At 44.0% G+C, this 14,554-nt stretch overlaps 2 protein-coding genes across 2 annotated transcripts in view; both read right to left on the bottom strand.

Moving 5' to 3' along the window:
- Positions 1-2,261, bottom strand: part of LOC129700591 (uncharacterized) — a 54,945-nt gene extending 52,684 nt beyond the window's left edge. The window contains exons 1-2 of the mRNA XM_055641209.1: positions 2,143-2,261; positions 1-375 (exon numbers count right to left, since the gene is read on the bottom strand). The exon at positions 1-375 is cut by the window's left edge and continues 82 nt beyond it. Coding sequence (XP_055497184.1) covers positions 1-375; positions 2,143-2,261 — 494 coding nt within the window. The remainder of the gene's footprint in view (positions 376-2,142) is intronic.
- Positions 2,262-4,887: 2,626 nt separating this feature from the next.
- On the bottom strand, positions 4,888-13,596 carry LOC129700590 (ovarian cancer G-protein coupled receptor 1-like). Its single transcript, XM_055641207.1, has 3 exons — positions 13,570-13,596; positions 10,138-11,157; positions 4,888-5,317 (listed from the first exon to the last, which is right to left on the bottom strand). The coding sequence occupies exons 2-3, from the start codon at positions 11,121-11,123 to the stop codon at positions 4,888-4,890; spliced, it is 1,416 nt and encodes a 471-aa protein (XP_055497182.1). The 5' UTR covers positions 11,124-11,157; positions 13,570-13,596.
- Positions 13,597-14,554: the final 958 nt, after the last annotated feature.

The raw sequence follows: 14,554 nt of genomic DNA, 5'->3' as shown, positions 1-14,554 counted from the left end.
CTCGCCACCCCCCCTTGCTCCCCCTCCCTCTCCCCCTCCCCCCCCAGGGCAGCCGGGGAGGGCACCCTCGCTCCCGTGCGGTGGTACAGGTCGTGGAAGGAGGGCGGGTCATCGGCGGTGGTGGGCGAGGGGTAGGGGTGGCCCGACAGCCACTGGATGATGTAGGAGGTGGGCGACACCTCCATCTGGGAGAGGGCCAGGGGAGAGCAGCTGCCCGCCTCCCCCTCACCCTGACCCTCCTCCTCCGTCCCCTGCTGCTTCTTCCTCAGCTTCTTCCCACTCCCGTGGCTCTTCCCGAATCCTGTTCCCAGCATCTCGCCCCTGGCATCCGCCTCCTTCCTCCCCTCGCCTAAAGGGGCACTCAGGTCAAGAGAGCTGGGGAGTGGAAGCACAGCGGTAGACGGCTTGTCCTTCCTTCAATCGCCTCCCCCATCCTCCACCCCCCCCCCCTCTCCGCTCTTCCCCCTTCTTCCCCCCCTCTCCCCCTCCTCTCATCCAAGACCCTCTCCCCCTCCCACTTCCCCTCCTCCCCAACCCCCCCCCCCTAACCCCCCCCCCCCTCCTCCCTGCCTACCTCTACCCATTCTGACAGGTTTTGCTGACACAGCACTTGGAGTATCTAGTGTGTTCAGTTTTTGATCTCCCTGCTAATGTTCTTGAGGTTAATTCCCGGGATGTCAGGACTGTCATACGCTGAGAGAATGCAGCAGCTGGGCTTGTACACTCTAGAGTTTAGAAGGATGTGAGGGCATCTTATTGAAACATATAAGATTATAATAATCTTATATAGAGATCTTACACTAGAGGCAGGAAACATGTTCCTGATGTTGGGGGAGTCCAGAACCAGGGGCCACAGTTTAAGAATAAGGGGTAAGCCATTTAGAACGGAGGCAAGAAAACATTTTTTCACTCAGAGAGTTGTGAGTCTGTGGAATTCTCTGCCTTTACAGAGGGCAGTTCTCTGGATGCTTTCAAGATAGAGCTAGATAGGGCTCTTAAAGACAGTGGAGTCAGGGGATATGGGGAAAAGGCAGGAACGGGGTACTGATTGGGGATGACCAGCCGTGATCATATTGAATGGCGGTGCTGACTCGAAGGGCCGAATGGCCTACTCCTGCACCTATTGTCTATTGTCGATGAAAGGAAGGATGTCATGAAGCTGGAACGAGGGAAGATTTACGAGGATGTGGGGCAGATCTCAAGGGCCTGAACTACAGGGTGAGGTTGGTCGGGCTTGGAGGCTATTGCTTGACGCATCGGAGATTGAGGGCTGATCTAACAGATGTGTTTACAATGCGATCAAAAGAGGAAAATAGGGTGAATACACAGAATCTTATGTTCAAGAAGGAACTGCAGACGCTGGAAAATCGAAGGTAGACAAAATTGCTGGAGAAACTCAGCGGGTGCAGCAGCATCTATGGTGCGAAGGAAATAGGCAACGTTTCGAGGCCTATTTCCTTTGCTCCACAGATGCTGCCGCACCCGCTGAGTTTCTCCAGCAATTTTGCCTATACAGAATCTTATACCCCAGGGTCGAGGAATCAGAGGCAGGGCAACATATATAGATTGACGGTGAGAGGGAAAAGAGTTAACAAGAACCCGAGGAGCTACTTTTTCACACAGAAGGTGGTGGGTTTACGGAGTGAGCTGCCAGAGGAGGTCAAGGAGGCATGGATAATTTGGAAGACATTTTGACAGGAACATGGATAGGAATGGTTTAGAGGGATATGGGCCAAACACGGACTGGTGGGACCAGTTTAGATGGGGCATTCATGGACAAATGGGATTTGCTTTGAAGGGCTGGTATGGACGGGTCGGGCCGAAGGGCCTGTACGGCATTACGACCACTTTTTGGAGCAGTTAGCCCCCGGTTCCGTGATCCCTCTCTGGGAGACAGGGCCTGGTGTAGGCTGAAGATAGACACAGAGTGCTGGAGTAACTCAGCGGGTCGGGCAGCATCTGTGGAGAACGTGGATAGGTGACGTTTCACAGAGTGCTGGAGTAACTCAGCAGGTCAGGCAGCATCTGTGGACATCTGTGGAGAACGTGGATAGGTGACGTTTCGGACTGGGACCTGTAGGGCAACACTTTTTCAAATTTGAGTTTCGACCAGCTGGTGTTGTGGCCCAAGGTGAGACTGACCTGTGGACGTCAGTTGGCGTCTCTCTGTCGCTCCTGATCGCTGTGGTCCTTGCTCGGGGGTTAGCTTGGCGTCCCTCTGCGAGCAGCCATGTTGAACAAAGCTCCCTGCTGTGTGACATCATGAATGGAAGCAGTGGCTTGTGGGCGTGATGTCACAGCCTCCTCACCTGTGCCAGGTGACCTGTTCCCTTTCATACGTCACCCCTTCCCCAACACCAGCAGACGGTTCACCACTAACAAGATGCCCACAAAGACTCCTGGCAGAAGCACTCGTACCCTGACCAGACTAGAGTCATAGAGTGGTACAGCACCAAAACAAGCCCTTCGGCCCAACTTGCCCATGCCCACCAAGATACCCCATCTACACTAGTCCCTCCTGCCCACATTTGGCCCATATCCATAGAGTTATAAAGTTATATAGCGTGAAATCAGGCCCTTCGGCCCAACTTGCCCATGCTGATCAAGATGCCCCATCTACGCTAGTCCCTCCTGCCCACATTTGGCCTACATCCCTCTAAACCTTTCCAATCCACATGCCTGTCCAAAGGTATTTTAAACATTGTTATAGTACCTGCCTCAACTACCTCCTGTAATGGCGTGTGGCGAGGCGTGGTGGCGTAGGCAGCGCTCCAGGATCTTGGGATTCATAAATCCTTCCCACTTAGTCTAGTATATATATATATATATATATATATATATATATATATATACACACACACACACACACACACACACACACACACACACACACACACACACACACACACACACACATATATATATATAATGAATATATATGTGTTTATATTATTTTTATATACATATATATACATAAACTAGAGAAATATGGAGGTGTGTAGAATTATGAGGAGAATGGCTAGGGTGAATTTACAGAGCCTTTTAACCCTCGGGGAAGGGAAGCAGGAACCAGGCGGCATAGCTTTAGGGTGAGCGGTGAACGTTTTAATAGGAACCTGAGGGGCAACTTTTCCACACAGTGGGTGTATGGAATGAACTGCTAGAGGAGGTAGTTGAGGCTGGGACTATAATGGCATTTGGTCAGGGGAGATGGATAGGAAAGTTTTAGAGGGATGTGGGCCAGATGCGGACAGGAGGGATTTGCTGAGATGGGGAATCTTGCTTGGCGTGGACAAGTACTGTATGACTATAGTGCAGGAAATGAGTGAATCTGACGATGTTGCCTGGATTAGGGAGAAATGGGATAGGTTGGGAAGAAAGGGCTGAAGGGTGAGCTGACTGAGGTCAGAACCTTCTCCCCACATTTTCACATAGGAATGCAATGCTGAGGCTCTATAAGGCGCTGGTCAGACCGCATTTGGAGTTAAGTGAGCAGTTTTGTGCACCGTATCTGAGGAAAGATGTGCTGGCTTACGTACAAACTCCGACCACAATCATGAGAACGTGCAAACTCCGTACAGACAGCACCCCAGGTCAGGATGGAACCCGGGTCTCTGGTGCTGTGAGGCAGCAACTCTACCGCTGCGGCACTGGGCCGCTTTCTTTTGTAAACCAGCATCTGCGGTTCCTTGTTTCTAAGATTATTGGTAAACTGCGAAAAAGGAATTGAATTGCAGCTCGATAAATGTTGCAATGAAGACCAGTATTGTAATACTGAACTACTAAACTCTTGAACCTTTGATCTCAGTTTTAGAATATGCCCTGGATTGCCAGAATGATATCTGAATTGGAGAGTCATAGAGTGTGGATAAGAGCCGTTCAGCCCATCTTGTCCACAATGGGACGGATCTCACGTAGGGGACAAGACATAAGGTAAGTCGTCTATTTTACATATAAACTTGCTTCTTAGGATGACTTTAATCAAAATTTCATTGGCGATAATGTGATTTTGGCCCCATACGAACCGACAGTATTTTTCCTGCTGATATGGGGTTCAAATTTACTGCAACCGCAACGTTCCAGTCGATCGCATTCCACAAACACCCACTCGCAAGATTATTAAAATGTCCATTCATTTAGGGGAATTAAATATTGAATTCCCTCCATTTGGCCTATAAATTAATGACAATTAAATTTAAAAAATCATGTTATATTGTGAATTCTTGTGTGAATGTTATTTGGACACTTAGGCTATTTAAAAATGTTAACCTTTTCTTAAAACATGGATAGTTTAGATCTAGTAATTGAATTTTGTAATTAGCAACAATTAGGTAACTAACTAATTATATGCTTTAATTTCAGGTCATCCAAGTAAGATTGTTTCATCTTCCGTCTGAAGAAGGGTTTCGGCCCAAAACATTGCCTATTTCCTTCGCTCCATAGATGCTGCTGCACCCACTGAGTTTCTCCAGCTTTTTTGTGTACCTAAGATTGTTTCATATTTGTTTCAGAATGCTTCAATCTATAATAACTGAAAATTTCAATCAGTTCTCTTAATTTTTATGAAAGTTATGGGCTTTTGACTGTCCTCGATCACAGCTTTTGAGTTGTCAATGGAAAAGCAATAGGGAACAAGATGCTAATTTCAGAGTATGAAACTTTTTTAATACTAAAGATATGAAAGTGAATTAGGTGTCAAATTAAACTTCTTTTCATGCTTTATCTGATGGGATAAATTGCAGACTTGATTTTTAAAATCTAAACATTTTGTAATATTGCTAATCAGAGGGGAAGGTCTGAGATGTGTTTGGGGGTCCGGTCGGCACGGTGGTGTTCCAGCCGCCTACAGAGCCGCAGCAGTTTGTGTTTGAGGGTGGGGGTCCAGTGTCATGCCGTGTCGGAGAGCCAGCAGTAGAGGATGGGGTCGGCCACACAGTTGACTCCAGTCCAGGCGAAGAAGACGTTGTAGGGGGTGATAGCGAGCTGGGCGAAGGGGCAACTGCCCGGCTCGGCCACGCCATGGGCAAGGGCGGCAAAATGGTAAGGCCCAAAGCTGATTATATAGACCAGGAGGAGCAAGAGCAGCAACTTGGCGATCTTCCTCTTCTCTCCGTCTTCCACGCCGCTGCTCCTGGCCAACGCCCTGTAGATCCTCTGGGAGCAGAAGAGGAAGAGGGAGAAGGAGAGGCAGAAGCTGATGAGGAAACATATCAGGAACTCTCCCAGTGGCAGCATGCTGTAAGGTTGCAAATTTGTTTGCTCCCTTAACTTGTAACTTTGACTTACCACTCTTTCAATGTTACTTGTTATTACTTGACTTCAAGGCACTGTCTAACTGTTCATAAAGTGTTGATAACACTTTTATACACCTTAATCGTGTAAAGGATGGAGACAAGAGGGAAAGGAGGCTCTCCAAGGAAGGAACTTGGGAAAGCCACAGCCACAGCTTCTGACTCTAGTATCTTAGAAGCAATATCGAAAATGAATGATGAACTGAAAAATGAAATGAAAACAACATTTTGCAGTTTGGAAGAATTGGTGAAAGGAGTTTCGATCAAATTGAAGGATGTTCAAGACAAGCTGATTGTGTTACAAGATGAATCTCGTGAACAGAAGGAACAACTTGATAACTTGCGTAGCCTGGGCCAGGAGAGAGATTTGAAGATTGAAAAACTGGAACGGAAAATGAATGAAAATACTCGGGCACTCCAGCAATACAAGATTAAAAATATGGATCTGGAAAACAGAAGCCGTCGACTGAATTTGCAAATTGGTGCTTTGCTGGAAGGTCAAGAAGGAGATAATGTTATAAAATATGCTTCTAAAATGATAAAGGAGACTTTCAACATCGAACACTATGAAAATCTTCCATTTTTGGATAACGCACACAGGATTGGGAAGAAATCTGGTAATAAACCGAGACATTTGATTGTTCGGTTTTACTTTTTTATAAATGAAGGAGAACATTCTCCAGGCAGCAAAAAAGTTGGGCGTGGTTGAATATTAAGGATGCAAGTTTCGGTTTGTTCCTGATTATAGTTACGAGCTTTTAGAAATAAGAAAGTCTTTCCATAATGTAATGTCTGATTTGTTTAAGAAAAAGTTGCGCCCAGCCTTACTTTATCCAACTAGACTGCGTATACAACACTTTAATGGTAACATTCGATTTTTTAACAATCCTCAAGACGCTTCCAGCTTTCTGGAGGCTACAAGAGTGAAGTTCTGACTGGGAGCAATTGATAGCTGATTAAGTTATAATTGGAGATTATATTGGAGATTGTACTGTTCCTAGTTTGACAATATATCATTTGGTAATGAATAAGAATTTAACTGGACGAGTTATATATATATATATATTTATTTATTTTAATTCTTTATTTCGAACAAAATAAAAGAATAAAAAGCAAGTGTGAAACAGCATGCAAAAAACAAAACAAGAATATTTATAAAGTGTCATAAACAATATCTATAAATAAATGAAATCGTATGTGTCCGAAAAGGAGCAGGAAGAAGCCAAAGCTTATTAATTCCCATCCCTTATTCAACTGCTTATAATTATCTTATACAAATTTAGCAGCTATATGTACACCATATGTACACCAGCAGCTATATGCACAGCAAATTATTTACATTTATATACTAATCAAATATTTACAAAGCCATACAAAAAAGAGAGAAAAAAAGATTAATTTTTAAGATTTTCTTTGTTAGTTTTTCTATTTTTTAAATTGAAGGAATTTTTTTCCCGCCTGTCTTCAGACAAATTAAGTGAACGCAGTTCTTGTTTTAAATATTTTGACCTTGGATAAATAATATGAAGTAGCTCTTGCTCTTGCGTTCCACTGCCAACATGTACTTTAAAAAAAAAACATTGACTTTGTTTTGGCTATTGAGTGGCAAATATGCTTTCTTTTTACGCTGGGTGCTATTGTTAGGAGAGATGGGGGTAGGGAAGGGATTAGGTAGCGTACTGACTGTATTGGTCAGTTTCGGGTTTTGCACGGGTGGGGTCTTTTGTTTTTAGCTTAGTGTTTTTCATTTGTGCAGAATCTGAATTACAAAATGTCTGAAATGTCATCACTTCTGGCTCCGCCCAAGATTTTTCTTCTTCCAGTACCATGAACTATTATGCTTTAAGAAATTAACCCTTTACATCCCACATGATTTTTACAAATAATATGGATAAAGGTATTAATTTCCTTTCATGGAATGTGAATGGCTTGAACCATCCAATTAAGACAAAAAAAATGTTTTAAGTTCTTTGTAGACTAAATGCTCAGATTATTTTTGTTCAGGAAACTCATGTAAGGCAAGATGACAACGGTTTTTCAAGTTTCGTAGAGGACAGCAGTTTCATTCAAATTCACAGGCTAAAGTGAAAGGAGTCTCGATTTCTATGGACTCCTCAATTCCATTTGTTCATTATGAAATAATGTTTGATCCATATGGTAGATTTTTTGGTGATTACTGGTGTTCTTTATAACCAAAAAGTTGCTATGGTGAATGTTTATGCACCAAATATTGATCACCCTGAGTTTTTTAAACAGTTAATTGCATCCTATCCTAATTTAAATGAACACTTTTTAATAATGGGTGGAGATTTTTACTGTTGTTTGAACCCCTCGATTGACAGATCTACAGCTGATCATGTGCTTCCAAATAAATTAGCTAGTTTTATCAATTCTTTTTTACTTGATTCTGGAATGTTAGAAGTCTGGAGATTCTTACACCCAAATGACAAAGAATTTTCTTTTTTTTCTCATGTATATGTATTCTCATAGTTATTCTAGGATTGACTAGTTTATAATAAATTCTCGGCTAGTTTCATCGGTCACTGCATGTAAGTATGATGCAATTGTTATTTCTGATCATGCACCATTGAAACTATCAAACAAACTACCTGATTCCACGTTTAGTGCTAAACAATGGCGATTTAATGCTAATTTGCTTCAAGATTTAAATTTTGTTAATTTTATTAAAGATCAGATTGCTTTCTTCTTCTTAACAAACTCTACTGAAGAAATATCCAATGATGTAGTCTGGGATGCTTTTAAGGCATATATTCGTGGACAAATTATTTCATACTCCACGGGATTAAAAATACAAACTCAAAACGAAATACGTATATTGACTGATGAGATTAGAGAAAGTGATAAAAAATATTCAAAAGCTCCTAGTTTAGAGCTCTATAAAAATAGAGTTGAACTTCAATTGAGATATGATTTGTTATTAATATCACCGATTTAGAACCAGCTACTTAAAACCAAAAGTCAATTTTATATTCATGGTGAAAAATCTGGTAAATTACTCGCTAATCAGTTTAAAGCGGTGTCGGCCAAATGTCAGATTACTAAAGTGAGTAAACGGGATGGTACACTAACTGTTGACCATGACGAAATTAATAAATCCTTTCAGGAATTTTATACCTCCCTATACCAATCAGAATTTCCTACTGATTCCAATATAATGCAAGAGTTTGCCAAATTTACCACATAATGAGTCTCTGTTGTTAGATGAACCCATCACGGAGGAAGAAATACAGAAATAAATCGCTTCAATGAATTCTGGTAAAGCTCCCGGTTTAGATGGGTTTACAGTAGAATTCTAATTCTCAAGTTTACTGTCTCCCTGGCTATGCAAGGGTTTTAAAGAAGCCTTTTTAATGAATAGATTACCACAATCCTTTTATGAAACATCTATTTCTTTAATTCTTAAAAAAGATAAAGACCCTACTGAAGTGACATCATATAGACCTATATCACTGTTAAATGTAGATTCCAAAATTATTTCCAAAATATTAGCTATGAGATTGGAAAATATATTACCGCAAATTATATCTGAAGATCCGACAGGTTTTATTAAAAATCGTTACTCATACTTTAACATTAGGAGAATAATGAATATCGTATATACACCGTTAAATAAAACCCCAGAATGTGTCATTTCACTTGATGCCGAGAAGGCGTTTGATAGAGTAGCATGGGAATACTTATTCAACACACTTGAAAAATCTAAGATTGGTCCAAAATGTATTTCTTGGGTCAAGCTGATATATCATATACCTCAGGCTTCTGTACTTACCAATAATCAGAGATCCCCTTTTTTCAGGCTCTTTCGAGGTACTAGACAGGGCTGTCCTTTAAGTCCTTTACTGTTTGACATTGCTTTGGAACCTTTGGCCACCGCTATTAGGGAATCCCCTAATATTTTTGGTATTGTCCGCGGGAATAAGACACATAAGCTATCTCTTTATGCAGATGATCTGTTATTATTCATTTCTAATGCTGAGAAATCTATTCCGGCAATAGTAGCACCACTTAATCAATTTAGTAGTTTGTCTGGTTATAAACTAAATCTTAGTAAGAGTGAGCCTTTTCCATTAAACAATCTAGTTTTGAATTATGGACAGTTTCCATTTAGATTGACTACCGAAAGTTTTACTTATTCAGGTATTAAGATTACCAAGAAACGCAAGGATTTATTTAAAGCTAATTTTACGCCTCTAATTGACCATATCAAACAACAGTTTACTAAATGGTCACCAATATCCTTATTTTTAATCGGCTGAATCAATGCTATTAAAATGTTTATCATACCAAAATTTTTGTATTTATTTCAGACGATCCCAATTTTTATTGCCAAATCTTTCTTTGATATTATTGATTCCAAAATGTTTTCATGTATATGGCAGAATAAAAATTCCAGACTAAGTAAAAAATACTTACATAAATCAAAAAAAGACAGCGGATTGGCACTGCCGAACCTTAGATTCTACTATTGGGCAGTTAATGTTCGTTATTTAATGTTTTGGACAAATGATTTAGAAAATACACAATGCCCAGGATGGATTTTAAAAGAAAGAAAGAAAGAAAATTTCATTCAGTTCTCTTAATTTTTTAACAAAGTTATGGGCTTTTGACTGTCCTTGATCACAGCTTTTGAGTTAAGTCAATGGAAAAGCAATAGGGAACAAGATGCTAATTTCAGAGTATGAAAATGGCCATAACTTTTATAATACTAAAGATATGAAAGTGAATTAGGTGTCAAATTAAACTTCTTTTTACGCTTTATCTGATGGGATAAATTGCAGACTTGATTTAAAAAATCTAAACATTTTGTAATATTGCTAATCAGAGGGGGAGGTCTGAGATGTGTTTGGGGGTCCGGTCGGCACGGTGGTGTTCCAGCCGCCTACAGAGCCGCGGCAGTTTGTGTTTGAGGGCGGTGGTCAAGTGGACAATGTCCTGTCGTGCCGCGTCGGAGAGCCAGCAGTAGAGGATGGGGTCGGCCGCGCAGTTGACTCCAGTCCAGGCGAAGAAGACGTTGTAGGGGGTGATGGCGAGCTGGGCGAAGGGGCAATTGCCCGGCTCGGCCACGCTGCGGGCAAGGGAGGTCAACTGGTAAGGCCCGAAGCTGACGGCGTAGACCAGGAGGAGCAAGAGCAGCAACTTGGCGATCTTCCTCTTCTCTCCGTCTTCCACGCCGCTGCTCCTGGCCACCGCCCTGTAGATCCTCTGGGAGCAGAAGAGGAAGAGGGAGAAGGGGAGGCAGAAGCTGAGGACGAAACGTATCAGGCACACCTCGGCCGCGGTGGCCTCCAGGGGAAGATCCACCCAGAGTGGCCTGGAGGTGAAGTCGGAGGAGAGGAGGCCCTGCTGGTGGAGGAGGAGGGCGTGGAGGGACAGCTGGAGCAGCCAGCACGTCGCGCTCACCGCCACGGCTGCCCGCAGGGTCCTCAGCCGGTGGAACCGGAGAGGGTGGACGATGGCGAGGTGGCGGTCCGCCGCAATGCAGCACAGGAAGGCAGGGCTCATGTACATGGTGCTGGAGGACAACACCGCCACCGTGTTGTGCACGGACACGTTGCCGATGGCGGTAGTGAAGTGATGGCAGAACCAGTAGGGCAAGATGAGGGTGTTGATGATGTCGACGAAGCAAAGGTTGATCAAGTAGACACCGATCTCGTTGCCTCTCTTCACTTGCAATGCGGCCACGTAGATGGACAGGCAGTTGCCGGGCAAGCTGACAAGGAAGGTGGCGGCGTAGATGACTGGCACCAGGACATCCGCGCTGTTGTCCACCAAGCAACTGGAGTTGGACCTCCCGACCGTCACGTTGTCCATCAATGTCAACAGGTCACATAGGTTGAACCAACACCTGCGCTGGGGAATAGAGAGAGATACGTGGAGACGATGGACAATAGACAACAGGAGTAGGCCATTCGGCCCAACTTGCCCACACCGGCCAACATATCCCAGCTACACAAGTCCCACCTGCCATATCCCTCCAAATCTGTCCTATCCATGTACCTGTCTAACTGTTTCTTAAAAGTTGAGATAGTCCCAGCCTCAACTACAATAGACAATGGACAATAGGTGCAGGAGTAGGCCATTCGGCCCTTCGAGCCAGCACCGCCATTCAATGTGATCATGGCTGATCGTCCCCAATCAGTACCCCTTTCCTGCCTTCTCCCCATATCCCCTGACTCCGCTATCTTTAAGAGCCCTATCTAGCTCTCTCTTGAAAGTATCCAGAGAACCGGCCTCCACCGCCCTCTGAAGCAGAGAATTCCACAGACTCACAACTCTCTGTGTGAAAAAGTGTTTCCTCGTCTCCGTTCTAAATGGCCTACCCCTTATTCTTAAACTGTGGCCCTGGTTCTGGACTCCCCCAACATCAGGAACATGTTTCCTGCCTCTAGCATGTCCAAGCCCTTAAACATCTTAAATATTTCAATAAGATATCCTCTCATCCCTCTAAATTCCAGAGTGTACAAGCCCTGCCGCTCCATTCTCTCAGCATATGACAGTCCCGCCATCTCGGGAATTAACCTTGTAAACCTACGCTGCACTCCCTCAATAGCAAGAATGTCCTTCCTGAAATTAGGGGACCAAAACTGCACACAATACTCCAGGTGTGGTCTCACTAGGGCTCTGTACAACTGCAGAAGGACCTCCTCTTTGCTCCTATACTCAACTCCTCTTGTTATAAAGGCCAACATGCCATTCGCTTTCTTCACTGCCTGCATGTAATTTTTTCTAAATGTACCTGCATGCTTACTTTCATTGACTGATGAACAAGCACCCCCCCCCCCCCAGATCCCGTTGTACTTCCCCTTTTACTTGACATCATTTAGATAGTAATCTGCCTTGCTGTTGTTTGCTACCAAAGTGGATAACCTCACATTTATCCACATTAAACATCCTCTGCCATGCATCTGCCCACTCATCCAACCTGTCCAAGTCACCCTGCATTCTCATAGCACTACTTCCTCTGGCAGCTCGTTCCATACACCCACCAGCCTTTGTGTGAAAATGTTAGCCCTCAGATTCCTATTAAATCTTCCCCCCCCCTTCACCTTAAACCTAAATGCTCTGGTCCTCGCTTCCCCTACTATGGGCAAGAGCCTCTCTGTGCATCTACCCGGTCTATTCTTCTCGAGGTCAGGATCGAACCCGGGTCCCTGGAGGCAGCAGCTCTACCCTCTGCGCCTCTGTGCAACTTAATTTTTTGTTAATGCTGTAAAGCAAGCAAGCAAGTTTATTTATACCGCACGTTTCAACAACGAGGCAATTCAAAGTGCTTTACACTAAGCATTAAAAAGCAATCAAAAGCAAATAAAAACAGTCATTAAAAATAAAATAAAATAAAAACAAGCTAGAATAGAATAAGACAAGTATAAAATACAAAAATACAAATTACAGGTCGACAAAAACCCTGGAGAAGCTCAGCGGGTGAGTTAGCACCTATGGAGAGAAGGATATAGGTGACGTTTCGGGACGGGACCCTTCTTCAGACCAAAGTCTGAGTCTGAAGAAGGGTCTCGACTGAGTTTCTTCAGGGTTTTTGTCTACCTTTGATTTTTCCAGCATCAGCAGTTCCTTCTTAAACAGAATAAAAATGACAGTGCAGTGTTAAAAATGAATTACTTATTTAGTTTAATTTAAATTAAAAGTAATGAACAGCAGGGTTCAGCAGAAAAGTATTGTCCCTCTGCCCCTGCCCTCTCTCTCTGCCCCTGCCCTCTCTCTCTTCCCCTGCCCTCCCTCTGCCCCTGCCCCCTCCCTCTGCCCCTGCCCTACCCCCTCTGTCCCTGCCCCCTCTCCCTCTCCAGCCGCGCCTGCAAGTTGGGGGCTATGTGTGAGTGGATAGGGCGGGGATGGGGTAAAAGGAGCGAATTAATAATATTAATATAATATCAAGGGGGTTAGTTAGTGTATGTGTGGTGGGGTGGTTAGTGTGTGTGTGTGTGTGTGTGTGTGTGTGTGTGTGTGTGTGTGTGTGTGTGTGTGTGTGTGTGTGTGTGACGCCACAGGCCTCCCCCCCCCCCCTCCTCCCCCCCCCCCCCCCCGCAACCGTGTGTTGAGGAGATGGGACCCCAACGAGTCCCACTTGCTCCAGTTAACATTAAAAGTAATGAACAGCAGCGTCAAACAGAAAAGTCTTCAGCCTCGATTTAAAATAACTGAGATTCGGAGCAGGCCTGCAGTTTTCTGGAAGTTTGTTGAAAGTTTGTTCCCTTTCTGGCTGTCGGTCATAAAGAAAGGAAGAGAGAAATGTTGTCTGTACCTGAATGACAACTGCGGTCAATGTGCGTACTTCACTCGTTTCCTGCGGCGATGGTTCTTGCACCTACTCGCTGCTACTGATAACTCGGTACCAGGATGTATAACTGACTATAGAAATAAAGAGCAGCCCTTCACATGCGTAGTGAAATTTAAACAAATTACGTGTCACACGAGGGGAAAACAAGTTTATTTAATTATTTAAATATTAAAGTGAACTCTGGATTTTTGCATATGACATGAAAATCTTATGAATGTGAAACGTTGGGATGGAAAGAAACCACACTGTGAGATGTGCGGGGTGAGACCTTTTACACAGAGGGTGGTGAGACCTTTTACACACGCAGCCAGGGGTGGTGGTGGAGGCAGATTTGAGTTTAGTTTCGAGATACAGTGCGGAAGCAGGCCCTTCGGCCCACCGAGTCCCGCCTACCAGCCATCCCCGCACACTAGCACTATCATACACACACTAGGGACAATTTTTACAATCAGACACAAGCCAATTGACCTACAAACCTGTACGTTTTGTTTGGAGTGTGGGGGGAAACTGGAGATCCTGGAGAAAGCCCACACGCATCACGGGGAGAACGTACAAACTCCGTACATATAGGTCAGGATGGAACCCGGGTCTCTGGCGCTGTGAGGCAGCAACTCTACCCTGTAAGGGGCGTTATGATATTATAGTGGCAACAGTTTAAGTCAAGACCCAGCTACTTGTTGGGTCATTTCTGTCAGGCTTGAAAGTTACAGCATGGTCCCCTAATCTGAGGAAGGACATTCGTGCTATTGAGGGAGTGCAGCGTAGGTTTACAAGGTTAATTCTCGGGATGGCGGGACTGTCTTATGCTGAGAGAATGGAGCGGCTGGGCTTGTACACTCTGGAGTTTTGAAGGATTAGAGGGGATCTTATTGAAACATATAAGATTATTAAGGGCTTGGACACGCTAGAGGCTGGAAACATGTTCCCGATGTTGGGGGAGTCCAGAACC

Source organism: Leucoraja erinacea, chromosome 9 (assembly GCF_028641065.1).
Source record: "Leucoraja erinacea ecotype New England chromosome 9, Leri_hhj_1, whole genome shotgun sequence".
NCBI lineage: Eukaryota > Metazoa > Chordata > Chondrichthyes > Rajiformes > Rajidae > Leucoraja > Leucoraja erinaceus.
The sequence above is the reverse complement of the archived record's forward strand: the minus strand, read 5'-3'. Positions and strand labels throughout refer to the sequence as shown.